Source organism: Echinops telfairi, unplaced genomic scaffold (assembly GCF_000313985.2).
Source record: "Echinops telfairi isolate 266 unplaced genomic scaffold, ASM31398v2 ScPeMD7_7469;HRSCAF=8507_0, whole genome shotgun sequence".
NCBI classification, from domain to species: Eukaryota; Metazoa; Chordata; class Mammalia; order Afrosoricida; family Tenrecidae; genus Echinops; species Echinops telfairi.
The window spans coordinates 5,679,625-5,695,482 of record NW_022111372.1 but is presented as its reverse complement, the minus strand read 5'-3'; the positions used below and the strand labels follow the sequence as shown (position 1 = coordinate 5,695,482).

Here is a 15,858-nt window from a genome sequence, read left to right as displayed (position 1 = left end):
CGTAAACGACATATGTACTGACTTTAACTTCGAAAACGGTGAATGAGTATGCAAACAAGGAATAGATGTATTATGCAATAATGCATAAATAAAACTATATTCCATGGCATTGTGGGTAATTCGCCAATTGGCAACTTATTTTAGGTAGCAAAATATTGAAGATTTTGATATTATAATATAAAACTTTCTTTGTATGGTATTCAATAATTTATCTTAATTTCTGCAACAGCAAATAATTGAAAGTGTTATGTAGTCTTTTAATCTCTGTGTGTTTTTTCCCAGGAGTGAGAATACATCTACGCCCATTTTCTCTGCTAGAGATGGACCATTTGTAAAATTGAACAGGACATCAAATGGCAGCTTAATACTAACACCTAGGTGGGTACTAAATTCTGCATTTGGTCTGTTTGTATCTGAACATGAAAGAAAATATATTTTGAAGCCATGTGAATTTGAATATTAACACATATTGGTCATGTCATCTTGAAATTGTTTTATTTTTAAATAAAATTAAATCATTCAATCCCAGATCTTTGGGTACTGCAAACATTTGGGTGCCCAACTATGAACGGAGAGGTTGATGGTTCAAACTTCAAGAGTAGCCTAGAAAGCATGGTTACCTCCTTGAAAATTCTATAAAGCATTTGTATTAGTCTGGGTACTTCAGAGAAACAAATCCATAGAAGTTCATGTATAAAAGAGAGTTTTAGATAAAGGTTAAGTGCTCATCAAGAAAACATCTCAACCCAGTGCTGCCCAAACTCACAAGCCCAACATTAATCCATTAACCCATAAGTCCAACACCAATCCACAAAGTCCCCCTCCATCTCACAAAGCAGATGTAATGATGCCTACTGCAGAAGGAAAGCTGAGTCAGTGAATGTGTAAACATCTCAGCGCTGGCAGGGGTCTCCACACTGGTGCTTCAGCACTCAGGGCTGCATTGGGGTGGGTCCATGTGTCTTCTCCACAGGGATGTCTTGCAGGAAGTGAGCCTTGCCAGCTAAAGCAGGGAACTGGCTAAGGCAACTGCACCCTGGTCCTACCATCAGAAAGCAAGAGACCAGAGAACTAGAAAGGCGAGGCTCATTGAGCTATTTATCTCTCCGCCCATCAATTAACCCCACATGTGTTTATCATCCAAGTTGGCACAATAAACTAACTGACTCAGCATTCTACTGTGTAATTCATTGGGTGGCCTTGAGCCACTGTAAAAAGTAAAACAGAAAACTAATCATATCAAAGAATATCTAACTCATCCTATATAATAGTACTGCCTAACCATTATAGACATGATAAGAAGGCTAAATGATGTAGTGTACTTGCATATATATCTCTAAAACATACATTTTAATTCTATATCATTTTTTGCCCTTAGTCCCAGCCTCATAAGAATTAAATCACATAGAATTAAAGAGAATTGGGAAATATAGGGCAGATATTGATCATACTAGAGAGACCAAAAAAAATCAAATACCATAAGAAAGAAGAATTTATCATGATGCTATTTTCTCAGCTTTTCTCTATTTCAGTAACTCAAACATGAAATTTAAATGGAGAAATGTAGACTTGTAGTTCTGCCTAAATATTCTCTATTGCTATTTAATATGAGGTTGACTTTTATAGCCTCTACTAAGGTTTGAAAGAGCAGTGCCCTTTTTGATTCAAAAATCACTTTTAGATTATGTCATTTCCCCTGTTTGGGAATTAATGCTATTTTTTGTTGAAATTGGCTTCTGAATTTTACAGTACTATTAAAGGCCAGCTGTGGGTAGTAGAAAGTAACAGTATAAAGCCATGACTAGGAATAAGGATTTAAGATGCAATTGCTGGTGCATTAGCTTGTAGTATTTTGTACAACACAGTTAATAGTGAATAAAAGAAACTATGTAATTATCCATCTATTTGGGAAAAGTCACCATTTACATGAGCTAGAGCAGTAAAACACATTGGCAAAGGGTGTTTAAGTAGCAATCAAAGCACTTTGTTTGCAGTTGAATGTCTTGCATGAATATTTGCCTGGGCATTGACTGAAATTATTAGTGTAATAGGGTAGGAAGTAAAGCATCCGCAATTGAGAAAGCAGGCTTTCAGAATTTCATGCTATGAGACATGTATAAATTTAAATTACCATTAGACATATTGAAGCAGCTTGTACATTGAGGATCTCTTCCATCGATGTCCTATAGGCATTTAAGAATTGGTAAGAAAAAGAACAAAAGGAAAGTTTTCAAAATATTTATCTTAATCATTTTCATGTTTCAGAGCAGAGCTGATTTTCTATACTAGCAAAATGTCCAGATTATCTTATACTGATATCACTATCATGTGTAAGATCATGTTATCTGAAAGAGACAACACATAGGAATACAGATATTTTTTTCCTTACAATACACCAACAAGCCAATTAATTGAATGCCCTTGGTCTCTTCTAGAATTAGCCACATTATATTACATTGACAGAAAGATCACATATATATAGTCAGCTAGTTGAATAGTTGATCATTGCAGAGATTATTATGTTTATTACCCCACTGAGGTGGATCCTTTTGAAAATAGCCTCAGTACTCATGGTTGTCATAAAAACATGGGTAAAGGAAGAGGCTGTAGGGAAAGTGATTCTTCCAACTCTGAAACTTTACTGACTTATATCACCCTTCAAGAAGCCCACGTGGTACAGTGGTTGACCTGTTAGGTTGCTGACTGCGAGGCCTGCGGTGGGAACTCACCCTTCACTCTGCAGGATGAAGATAAGGCTGTGTGTTCCCATACAGATTTGCAATGTTAGAAACTCCAGGCGGCGATTTCATTTTGTCCTACAGGGTCCCTGTGAATCAGACTTTCTCCATAGCACTGGGTTTGGGCATCCCTCAGCCACTGCTTCTTTCGTGAGGTGAGGCCAACAGAAGACTGAAAAGGCTTCCCAAAGAAACGCCAACAATGTGACTGAGGAAAATCGCAGATGTTGTATATTTCATGCATCTGTTGGCACTAGGTTCCATTTTCTCCACATTATTTAGACCACTTCACTATTCGTCCTAGACATTCATGGAAATTTGATTTAATATCTATTGATCAACGTGTTCTACACAATGATGAACACCGAATAGAAAGTGTTTATCAAAATACCTTATTTTAAGACTTATTAATTGACAGATACTGTGGTAGGAATGTATTTTTTTTCAATAATAAATAGTTGAGTTTTAAAGTACACAACTGCTGTATGACTTAGCCACTGCTGTTCCACGATCCGGCTAAGAAAACAGAGACCCGGTGTTTAATGACTTGCACAAGTTCACACTACTCGTAGGCAATGCTGAGATTCTAACTCAAGGCTCTTTCTCAAACCTGCTAGCTTAGTCCTGTAATGTGTTATCTTTTAAGTTTCTCACAGTGACATCTCACTTCATATAGCAATTCCTCAGAAGAAAGAGAATCGGAAAAATCATGATCAATTTAGCAGAAATAAAGGCCAGGCCATCAGACATAAACTGGGAGGGAAATCAGTTCCCTTTGTTAACACAGTAGATAAAACACATCCAATTCTATGACAGTGTTACCCTACTAGACTGAGAGAAAGGCTTGGCCCTGCAGCATTATCTTTTTCCCCAAGAGAAATAGGTGGAGAGTAATTCTACTTCTGGCCAATTTGGTTAATTATCCGGGTTCACTGCTCATTCTGAGCAGAAATGAAACAACGTAGTCCTCTGAACTGTGACGATACCTGTGTGTGTTCATGCAGGAAAATTCTGAATAACTAAAATGCATAGAGAATGAGGAGCCAAGGTCAGTGTAATTTCCTGGTTCAAGATTATCTCACTGCCACTGAGCCACCCTGGAGGATGGATAGAACTGCTCCCTGGGGGTTTTGAGACTGTGGACGTGTCCACCAGCAGACAGCTTGGGATTTCTCCCATAAATGGCCGGCAAGTGTAAGCTGTTGGCCTCTGCTTACTAAGACAATTCCACCAAACCACCATTCCACCAAATCACCAAAACCCTGAAACTGTTCTGTGCGTGCAGAAAAAATATACACTCTCAATTGTATTGACACATTTTCACCACCTTTATACATCAAAACTCACTGTCACTGAATCCGTTCTAATCAATAGAGACCCTGTAGAACCAGCTAGAACTGTCTTCTCTGGATTTCTGAAACGGTCAATAGTTACAGAAGTAGAAAATCTCACCTTTCTCTGACAGAAAAGCTGGTGGTTTCTAACTGCTGACCTTGTGATTAGCAGCCCAATAAGTAGCCCACCATCTCACCCAGGCTTCTTCTGATATAAATGCATGCATCTTCCTGAGACCATTTAACATGTCTCAAAAAGACGGACCCCTTTGAGTACACATTTTCCCTGATAACTAGTTCATAAATGGAAAGATATTGAACTTCATAGCACACTAGAACACATCCTGAAGACTACTGCATTGCAACGACAGGTAGACCATAGAAAGGGTGGTAATTAAAGCTTCTTGGGGGGAGTTATAGAGATATACATCTATAACTAGATAGATAAAAATAGATGGCTATGAATAAGGAACTCTAATGTCACTGTGGTGAAGCACTGGGCTGCTGACTGAAAGATCGCTCTGCTGGAGAAAGATGGGTCTGTCTGTTTCTGGAAGGATCCTCAGTTTCTGAAACTTTACTGGGGCAGTTCTACGCTGTTCAATAAGATCAGCCTCAGTCAGAATGAACTCAAAGGAATTGGTTTGGGTTGGTTCTTAGTAAATAGGCTTCCTTTTTCCAATTCAAATTGTCCTGTTTCAAAGACTTTGTCAAACAAATAACGAAATGGTGTCTCATTTCAAGTAAATCTTATCAGATATATTCCAGAGAGACAGAATTGTTTGATTATATTTATAATCTTCTATGCATCTGATTTGTGTTTTTTTTTTGTCTTGTTTTTCTCGAATATTTTAAACTCCTAACCAAAATGCACAATTAAATTTAAAGTCGTTAAAATTATAAATATAAACCATTAAAGGTGATGTGTAGTTTAAAGAGACCAAAATAATTTATACTGGCTGTTTTATAAGGGCTGGCAACTGCTTGAATTCCTTATGTTTTACTGATCTCTAGTGGTTACTGTGTATAATGCATCTTAAAATATTTTTTCTTTGTTTAATTTTGATTTAAAATGGAATGCTTGACTTTTTTGAAAAATTTGATATACACATTTCCAAGCAGGTGGTGACTTTATAAAACTAGTCTGATTGGCATATAACTCACATATTGCACAATTCAATAATTCAATCATATTTGAGGAGTTGTGCAATTAACTCCACAATCAAATTTCTAACATTTTCTTCTTTCTTAGATTCATTGTTGTTGACTCCTCATTTCACCCCAACCTCCCACCCATGATCTTAGGCAATTATTAATCCACTTACACTCTATTGATTTACTAATCCTGTATTTCTTTACAGGAATAAAACAAAGACCAAAAAATAGGCAAACGAGCAAACAAAAAACTCAACAATGACAAAATAAAACAGAGTAAAAACGCCAATTGAAAAGAAAGTAGGAAATATTTTTGAATGCAACAAATTGAATTGAGTTGAAACAGGAAATCAAATGATAAGGTGTAATATTTGAACATAATTGCATCTGCTATCATCAGCTTCGTCTAACAGCAAGGCTATTCACATCCCTGGTCTGCAGTCAGAGGGCATTCACAGGAAGTTTGACCCACGAGGGGACCCAGCAAATGGATTGGGGGCTTCCACTGTCATTCATAGCCTTCCACAAACCAGGTGTTCATTTTTAATCTCTACTAGTGTTCCCTCCTTCAGATTTAGATTTTATTATTTATAATCCTGGGATATCACACAGGCTAGTATGCATTTTACATGTGAACCTGGTTGACTCAGTTAGATGGCTGCTTATTTGAAGACAGCCTTTTAATACCCAGATGCTATTCTTTGGGATAGCCGGTCACCATCTGCTTTGTTCACCATGCTTTGCTACAGCATCTGTGTCTTCAGTAATCTCTTCCTGAGGGCAACTATTGTGTAGGGCCATGTCATGAGAACTAATTGTTCTCAAATTAGGGCTATGATTAATTGAGATCTCAAAAAACATACCTATGGTTTACATATGTCCATGGTTCACTTTAGATGCATCATTATCATTTTATTGGAGAATATTATAAATCATTCCCCTGGGGCATAAGGTAATTCTGTTGATGGTATCGATGATTTATCCAATGGTATAGAATTTAAAACACTGTTGAGAAAAGGAATGTACAGGTTTTTGTCACAGTGTTTTAGGCCAGAAGACATGAATTGTTTTTGTATAAATAAAAATCAAGTGATTGGACACTATTTACACATACAATGAAGGTTGGGGATAGGGCAAACTTTCAATAACACTCATTCATGAAGGCAGAACTCTGCCTGGACTCTATCTCAGACACACTTGTAAACTAAGGATCTGAGACTGGACATTCATGGTGTCTGTGAATGTGGAATACAGCTACACCAAGAGGAAGGTATTCTTGGTAGCAGAGCAACATGGTCTTGCTACATCAATACCCCATATGCTGTATTAAGATACGCACTATTCCGGCCAACCTGTGACTGACATTCTCAGTGAATATTACTGTAAATTTTCCTTGCCAATTCACTGCCATTGTTTGTGTAAATAATACCCAGTCAGCAACAAAAGGATTGATTTTGTACAAGTGAATGATTCAGGTACTGTGATATGGAGTTAACCTACATTGGCCCAATATCTCTCTTTCAACAGAGCTTAAAAAATTAGTATCATGAGCTAATCAAAGACAATAGCCACAGCACATACCCAAGGGTATGGTAGACATGATCTAGCATAAATTAACAAGGAGGTTTAGAAAGGGAGCTGAAGGCAAATTAAAAAACAACAACAACATAAAGTCAGGAATGGATATTGGGCTCTCACCAAAACCTAGCTGGAATTTAAGAACAATTAGTTCATATATCAAGGCTCCCCCCACCCCTTGATACTTCCCTTCAGGAAGGGAACACAGAAGATCTGAGTGCTATAGAAAAATGTGGTGAAGGATTTAGATGGTGCCTTCCATCAGATAAAATAGCATCCGGGCTCTTAAAGGCTTGTTTCCAAATAAGCAGCCATCTAAGTGAGAGATCCACTAGGTCCACATGGAAGGAGCACACCAACATTAGTCACCGAAGGATTGTAAATCATATAATCCAAAGCCAAAGGAGGGAATAGTATCAGAGCCTTTATTGTGAGAATCCAGTTTTCAGAAGGCTATAGATGACAGTGGGAGCCAAAGGCACATTTGGGGGAACTACATAGGAAAAAATCCTCCAGGGATTTCCCTCTCTCCATAATAGAGGGATGGGGGAAAGTGGTTACTAAAGAGAGTGCACTGGAGAGATGACTGTCGACGATCAAAGGATAAATCTGACTTGAAGGGTTAAAACTGCTTAAAACCTTGTTGGTTGATTCCTCTCTGCGGCACAATAGCCTGATCTGATTTTCAACATTTTCTGTATTTTTGTTTGTTCAAATTGAGGTTTATCTCAGATTTGTTATGCCATTGGGGTCACCCTCTTGAATGTGTGTTATAAATTTTTTCTGTTTTTCATGATATGAAACCCAGGATTGACGAACCTGTAAGAATAGGGATAGCAAACAGAATAAGGGCTTCTGAGAGGAGGAATAGTGTGTGCATGTGTGTGTCTGTGTGTGTGTGCATGCATACATGCATGCGTGTGTCTGTCTGTCTGTGTGTGTGGGTGGGGGGGGGAGAGCTGATCTCAAGGAGGTCAGGAAGGAATACAACGTTGTGAAACTGATTGTGGTAGCAATTGTACAATACTGCTTGATGTGATTGAACTAGGGTATGATATACTATCTGTATTAACTCCCAATAAAATGGTTTGAAAAACAAATAAATAAAACAAAACAAAACATAAATCTTATGTGGGTAGCCATCTGCCTGAGAGCGTGCCTAATCACGGGGGGCTGGGGCCACAAGGAAAGAAGATATGAGAGTCAAAAAGCATTATCAACTAAATTTAACTTAAAAATATATGAAAACTAAAAAGCAAAATCTCACAGTTTGGGTGGCAATTCCTGCTCCTTTGACAGAATTAATAGGTGCACGTGTCTGCAGCACATGGGAGGCAGGTATGTATGAGGGAGTGGTACCAGATAAAAAGGAAGTAAAATAAATCAATAAAAATGGCAAAAACAAACAAACAAAACCCAAACCCCTTTTGAGGGTAGTGAGAATGCCTGTGCCAAGCTGCCCACACAATCTGCTATGCACATAGGGTGACCAGGGGCCAGCAAAGGGAGAAGCTAGCTGGGCTGGCTGAATGGAGCTGAGAAAAGGATGGGCTCAGGCAGGTGTAGGGAGGATACTGAATGGCTCCGGACCCTGGTCCATGCTGAAGGAAAGGCAGGGCAAAATCAGCAGGCAGTGCTATTCTTTGATTTAAGGCGTTTGGGTTTTTTTAAACAAAAAAGCTCTGGTTTACTTGCCTTTAGTTGATTTTCTGGGTTCCAAGGAGCACAAGATCCCCTCCTCTAGGTACTGCTCAGGATTTACTGAGATCTTCCCCAGCTTGTTCCCCAGCAGTCCTATTACCCCTCTCCCAGGGGCGACTTTGAAGCTGTAATGTAATAACCTATAACATGTTTTATATGTGGCTTGAAAACAAACAGCACCTGTGATTTGATCATCATTGGATTTCCTGAATCAACCCTCAGCTGGGTGCACAGTGGTGGACATCACAGAGATGTGAAATCAGCAGTGCAGAGGCATATTGCATAATGATGAAACATTAGAATTGTTCAAGTGCAATAACAACAGCTGTCCTTTATCAAGTGTGAATTATGAATAGGAGATAATGAACAATTTCATTACAGGGATTTCTTTTCATTTACACAGAATTCCAATAAAGGTAAGTATTACTCCTGTTTTCTGAATGAAAAAACAGTGTCAGTGACGCTGAAAAATCACACACAGAGTCAGTGATAGAGTAAGGATGCAGATATGGACCTATTTTATTGTGTTTGTAAACAAGGCCTTCTGTTGTTTCACTATTTTTGAATTTTTATATTGAGTGTATTAGATTTTGGATACTCATTTTTTATTGCTAATAGAATTGCTTACAAATTTTTACTCTAAAAATAATAATTGCATTGTTTGAAATGTAATTGTTCTTTTCTTATAGTAAAACATGTCTACAGGATTCATTGATTCAGTTGCAATGTAACCATAAATGTAAGTAAATATTTTTTAATATTATCTTCTGGTCTTCAGTTTAAAATTCTCAGCAGAGTTCAATTTGCCCTCTGGATATGAACATTCTGCATTCACAGAGTCTCCCTATGGTGGGAGGAAAACACTAGGAGAGAAGGAGTGGAGGCAAGTAGAGGAATCCTTCAAAGGGGAGAGGGACTTAAAGTGCTCTTTACACAGCATTTACATAAGGTGCTATAAGTGATACAAAGATTATTTAAGGTGAATAGCAGAATGTGCCTAGGTTATAGGCCAGTATAACAAAATTTTATATAAGGGCAGCAGAAAGACCGGGCTTTTCTACTCACAGAGTAGGCAACTCACAGAGGCAGTTGTACTTTGTCCTGTAGGCTCACAATGAGTTGTGGTGAATGAGTGAGTGAGTGAGTGAGTGAGTGAGTGAATATGTGAGTGAGTGAGTGAGTGAGTGAGTGAGTGAGTGAGTGAGTGAGTGGATGAGTTATATAAGAAACTTAAGCATCATCTGATTTTGGTATGGATTTGTCTGTCCTGGTACTTATCCCCCCACAGATACTTAGGCATGATTGTATTTTTGACGTTATTTTGTAGTGATCCACTTAATTTTCAAGATTAGAAGAAACTCACCGAAATCATATGTGTGTTTTTTCCCCAATGCTTTCACTAGCATGTGGAAGAAAATTGGTGGTTCGAGAAGTCAAACCAAAGATTGTTGGAGGAAATGATGCCAAAGAAGGGGCTTGGCCCTGGCTGGTTGCTTTATATTATAACAACCAGCTGCTCTGTGGCGCTTCTCTTATCAGCAGCAACTGGCTGGTGTCAGCTGCACACTGCGTGTATGGGTGAGTCCCTGTGCCTGGTCTCAAACCAGGCCACCACAGCACACACAATGGATCATCCACAGGTTTTTCCATCTTACAAATCACCCTGTTCGAGAAATGTTACTACTGTCTATGGCATTATAAAATTTCACATCTTTATAAATTTCATTAAATATTTTCACTAGGTTATGTTTCCTACATAACTAAAAATTGTTTTGTTTTTTTTTACTTATTCACAGCATATGTATTTAATAAGGAGAAATCTTTTTTTTATCTAGGATTTGTGCTGGTTATCATTCTATTAAAAAGGTGGCCCGATGGTGCAATGGTTAAAGTGCACAGCTGCTGTTAATTTTATGGGAATAAAGAACTAGTGATTTACTCCTGTTAAAGTTCAAGCTAAAGCCAAAATCAAACTCCTTGCCATTAAGTTGATTCTGATTCATAGCGACCCTGTAGTTCCAAGTAGAAACCCTGTGGGTTTCTAAAGCTTAGATCTTTTTAAAAAATGTACTGGGCTATAATTAATATATCATACAATTCAATAGTTCAGTCATATCAAGAATTGTTCAATCATTGGAACAATAAAATTTGGAACTTTTCCTTCCTTCTTGTACCCATTAATGTTGATTCTCCATTTCACCCATGCTCCCCTTCTGCTCCCCCAGAAATCATCAATTTAGCTACTATCTTAATAATTCCAACCATCCCAGTTTCCCTATACAGACAAACATACAAAACAGAGGGCAAACAACAAACAAATATCCAGCAATGGTAGCCATAGAAAACAGGAAAAAGACCTCAATCTAAGAGAAAGAAAAGAATATTAAAAATGTAGAACAGATTCACATTACATCTACAGAAACACCAGACTGTTAGCTGTTACATTTCACCCTAAACACAGCTGCCAAAATCCACTTTACAAAGTTTCTTGAGTTCCCTACCCCTGATATTAGAGCTTTAATGTTCCTGGGCTATGAACATTGGGGCTTCACTGGGAATTCAATCCACCTAAGGACCCTGTAAATAGGTTCTGGGCTACAACTATCATCCATAGCTTTCCAAAAAGGTATTTTGAATTTAGGCACTGGTATTCCACTGAATTCCATCAAGGTATTTAGAATTCAGGCACTGGTACCTATTCCTCCCCCAAGTTTGGATCCTATTATATGCAAATCATGGATCACACAAGCTGGCGTGCTTCTTCCATGTGGACTTAGTGACATCTTCAATTGGATGGCTGCTGGTTTTGAGACAAGCCATAATTTATTTATTCTTCAACTGACGGCACTGAAGCTGTTTCCAGCTTCTTGCTTTTGTGAACTGTGCTGTTATGAATATGAGAAACATACAAATAGCATATGTCTGTTTGTATTCATTCTCTTATTTCTTTGGGGACTAAGCCTGCCAGCTGCATTGTCCTTACTGGTTTTCCTTTGCAGGTGACTGTTCACTTTTCCCCAGCTGCCCTCCTGATTCTCTCCTTTTCCTTAACATTGTAGAATGTGACTACGATATGTCCTGGTATTTTTCTTCTGGGACCTTTCTTATATAGAGTACTCTCAGCTTCTTGAATAGTTATTTTCTCCTCCTTTGTGATATTGGGGAAATTATCTTCCATGAATTCTCAAGCCATTTTGTCTGTAGATCTTTTTTTTTTTTCCTTTTGCTCTAGGATCCCAGTGAAATCAAAAGGCCTTGAATAGATCAAGGCAAATTGTCTGACACAAAATATTTTGGAAGATTTCAGGTCAGGAAGAATGAACAGTGATGGATTAAGCATGTGCCTAAATAATCACCATACCTAAGAGGGAATACTCAAGTACAGAATTCTAGGAACCCAGAGAATGAAGACCTTGGATCAGATTTCAAATGGGCCAACTAGCTAGTCTCCACAGGAGCTACTCAGATCTACATCTAACACTCTCTGATTTATGAAGTGAGCCCTGTACCTAGATGTCTACGTTATACATTCTTTCATATCTCAATTGTACCTCCTTGACTTTTCTTCCTCCTGATAGTGATATTTTATTATTTGAAAACCAACCATACCAGAATAATGTTTGTAACAACCAATATTCACATCCCCTACTTAATCTGACTTTTAGCTTTTGCCTATACGATGCTTCCTGCCTCAGGCATATGACAAAAGGGTAACAAATAGATCCTAACTGTAATGCCAATATAGAGTAATTTTCAGCTAAATACTTAGCACTTCTGGTGTAAGTCTTAGTAAGTTATCAACCTTTCTTATTAAACCTCGAATTTCATTAATTTCTGTTTGATGTTCTTGCAGAACATATTCTTTCTAAAGGTCAATCTGGCTTTCAGTAATATTAGTAACACCTTTCAATTATCTGCCTTAATAATACATAGGTCAATGATACCTGTGTACAAGCTATTGAAACCACAAGTACACCCAAAGTGTTAAAAAAAAAAAAAGGAATATGTTCAGTGATATAAGATGTAAAATGTCTTTTCACGCAGTTTCAATTTGAACATAAGTGAAGGAGAGCTATAACAGAATTGTAATGAACGCAATAGTAGTCTCACCATTTGGAGCCTTGTATTCATCTTTACATATTCACTTTAGTGACATTATTTCTTTTATAGGTTCTAAGACTTTTCTAGCTTTATATTTCATGTCTCTAACAAAGCAAGAATTCAGACATCATTTTATATAGTTCCACACTAACAATGATCGATGTGCTAATTAATACTGCTTGACTTTAAAAAACCCCAATTTTACAGTGAAAGGCTTAATTTCCTAATAAAAGTAATAATACACATAAGGCATTTTATTTTAATCATATGACAAAATGGCTTATTCTCAATGTACTTTTTAAAGATATTTACATCAATTTTTGGATAACTTTTCTTCTGTCTACTTTGTTATAGTTAATCCCTCAATTCCTAGTGAACTTGCTCAGACTCACAGCTCCTACCTGATCCTAAATAATCCCAGTATTGTTCTGTTGCTCTTTCTGTGACTTGTTTCTTTCCCACATTAAAAGATGACTGGCGGTGAAGTTTATGGGCCAACTTTACTACAATTTAAAGTCTAATCCCAAGAGTAACTTGGAAGTAGAGAACAGGATTTGAGTCCTATCTATGGTACTGGCAAGCTTTTGAATTATGGTTTTGGTGGGGAATATTGACTAAAGAATGGATCATCAGAAGAATGAACATCTTGGGAAGCCTTAGTTGACCTCCTCTGGTTTCCCCAACCCTTCTTTACCCTATTCTGAAACCAACCATTCCTTCCACGGTAATCTACTTCTATGCCAGGTTTGATAGTTCATTGCAATGGCTACATAGAGGTCACAAACATTACTCACAATTATAGGGATGTATCAGTGAAGTTAATAGGTTACCACAAGTAAGCATTAGTGAGTTAGTTAGTTTTTTGTGCCAACCTGGCCGATAAAACCATGTGGGATTAATTGAAGGGCAGAGGGATAAATGTCTCCCTGAGCCTCGCCTTTCTAGTTCTCGGGTCTCTTGCTTTGTGGTGGTCACACCAGGGTGTAGCTGCCTTAGCAGTTCCCTGCTTCAGCTTGCAAGGCTGACTTCCTGCAAGACCCCCCCAAGGAGAAGCCACATAGACCTACCCCGATGCAGCCCTGGGTGCTGGAGCAGCCATGTGGAGGGCCTGCCAACGCTGAGATGCTTACACATTCACTGACTCGGCTTTCCTCCTGCAGTTGGCATCATTGCCTCTGTTTTGTGAGATGGAGGAGGACTTTGTGAATTGGTGTTGGACATATGGGTTAATGAGTTAATGTTGGACTTGTAGGCTTGTGAAGCACTGGGTTGGGGTGTTTTCTTGATGCACACTTAACCTTTATATAAAACTCTCTCTCTTTTTTTATCATTTAATTAGGGGCTCATACAACTGCCATCACATTCCATACATTTATCAATTGTGCAAAACGCATTTGTACATTCATTGCCCTCATCATTCTCAAAACATTTCCCCTCCACTTAAGCCCCCGACATTAGGTCCTCATTTTTCCCTCTCCCTCCGCACTCATCCCTCCCCCATGAGCCCTCGATAATTTATAAATTTTATTTTGTCATATCTTGCCCTGTCTGACGTCTCCCTTCACCCACTTTTCTGTTGTCCATCCCCCTGGGAGAAGGTCACATACAGCTCCTTGTCATCGGTTCCCTCCCTCCAACCCATTCTCTCTCCACCCTCCCAGTATCACCACTCACACTGGTCCTGTAGGGATCATCCTCCCTGGATTTCCTGGATTTCCAGTTCCTGTCTTATACATGAGTTTCTGTGGATTTGTTTCTCTAAAGTACCCAGACTATTATAATCAGTAATCATAATGATACAGTCATTAGTCCACAGAACACTTGTACTCAGCAAACAGCTAAGTCTGTGTCTGGTATTCAGCCTCTCAATCATGTAGTCCCTTGTCTATTGCCTCTATGGCCAGAAAGCAAGCATGTCATTTGTCCCACCGGCCCATATACTCAGCACTATTCCACTTGGTACTCCCCAGGAAAATGGAATAATAAATTGTTTAAAATATATTTCCATGCCACCATCTCTAGTGACTCTGGTTGCAACCTAGTCACAAATCAAAGCAAGCTCTTTCAAAGTTTTGAGAGTTCTCTATCTGTTCTTGCTTCAAAGGAACATCCTTAATGTCAGGGGTGGCGTGGCAATTGAAACGGACCAATCCTCACTTTAGTGTTACACAAATTCTATTTGCATAGTCCGAACCAATCATTTGGTAGGAGTTACAGAAAAAGTGGTTGTTGTTGTTAGGTCCCAGCTCATGGAGTCCCTATGTGCAACAGAGCAAAACATGGCCCAGTCCTGCATCATCCTTTGAGCCCATCATTGCAGACATGGTGTCAGTCCATCTTGTCAAGGATCTTACTATTTTTCATTCTACCTCTTATTTTCCAGGGTCTGATTTCTCCTGATAACATATCCAAAGTTCATGTCCAAAGTATCACAATCCATGCTTCTAAGATTATTCTGGCCACACTTCCTCCAAGACAGATTTGCTTATTCTGTTGGCAGTCTACGCTACTTTCACTAGTCTTCACCAGCAGTGTAATTGAAATGCAGGATTTTTCTAACATCTTCCTACTTCAGCGTCCTACTTTCACATGCATATAAGGAAACTGAAAATGCCATAACTAGGGTTAGGTACACATTAGTCCTCAGAGCAAGATCCTTGCTTTGCAACACTTTATAGAGACATTGTGAAGCAGACTTACTCAATTCAACGAAGCATTGGATCTCTTGACCGTTATTTCCATGAACATTCATTGTGAAATTGAGTAAGGTGAAATCCTTGACAACTTCACTTTTTCCTGCATTTATCATGATGTTACCTATTGGTCAAGTTGTGAGGTTCTTGGGTTTTCTTTCTACCAATTTATAATCCGTATTAAAGGCTTTGATCCTTGGTTTTCATCCACCATTACCTCACTTTTCAAGAAGCAAAATGGTATCATCTGCATCTTAAAAGTTATTAATTAGGCTTCCTCCAATCCTGATACTGCCTTCTTCATATAGGCTAGGTCTTTGCATTATTTGATAAGTCTGGTAAGAGTAACTGATGCATGCCACTTCTGATTTGAAGTTAATCAGTATTTCCTGGTTCTATTGGCACAACTGCCTCCTGGTTCATGTACAGGTTCTGCAGGAGCACAGTGAAGTGTTCTGGAATTCCCATTCTTTTCCAGATTGTCCTTAGTTTGCATTTGTTCGCACAGGGAATGCCTGACAGTCAATGGAACATTAGTAAATATCTTTCTGGTATTCT

The 15,858-nt window shown here is 38.4% G+C and overlaps 1 protein-coding gene across 1 annotated transcript in view; it reads left to right on the top strand.

Moving 5' to 3' along the window:
- Positions 1-15,858, top strand: part of TMPRSS15 (transmembrane serine protease 15) — a 179,006-nt gene that overhangs the window by 132,887 nt on the left and 30,261 nt on the right. Inside the window, exons 20-22 of the mRNA XM_004711306.1 lie at positions 283-378; positions 9,196-9,245; positions 9,910-10,084. Of these exons, the coding sequence (XP_004711363.1) occupies positions 283-378; positions 9,196-9,245; positions 9,910-10,084 (321 nt within the window). The remainder of the gene's footprint in view (positions 1-282; positions 379-9,195; positions 9,246-9,909; positions 10,085-15,858) is intronic.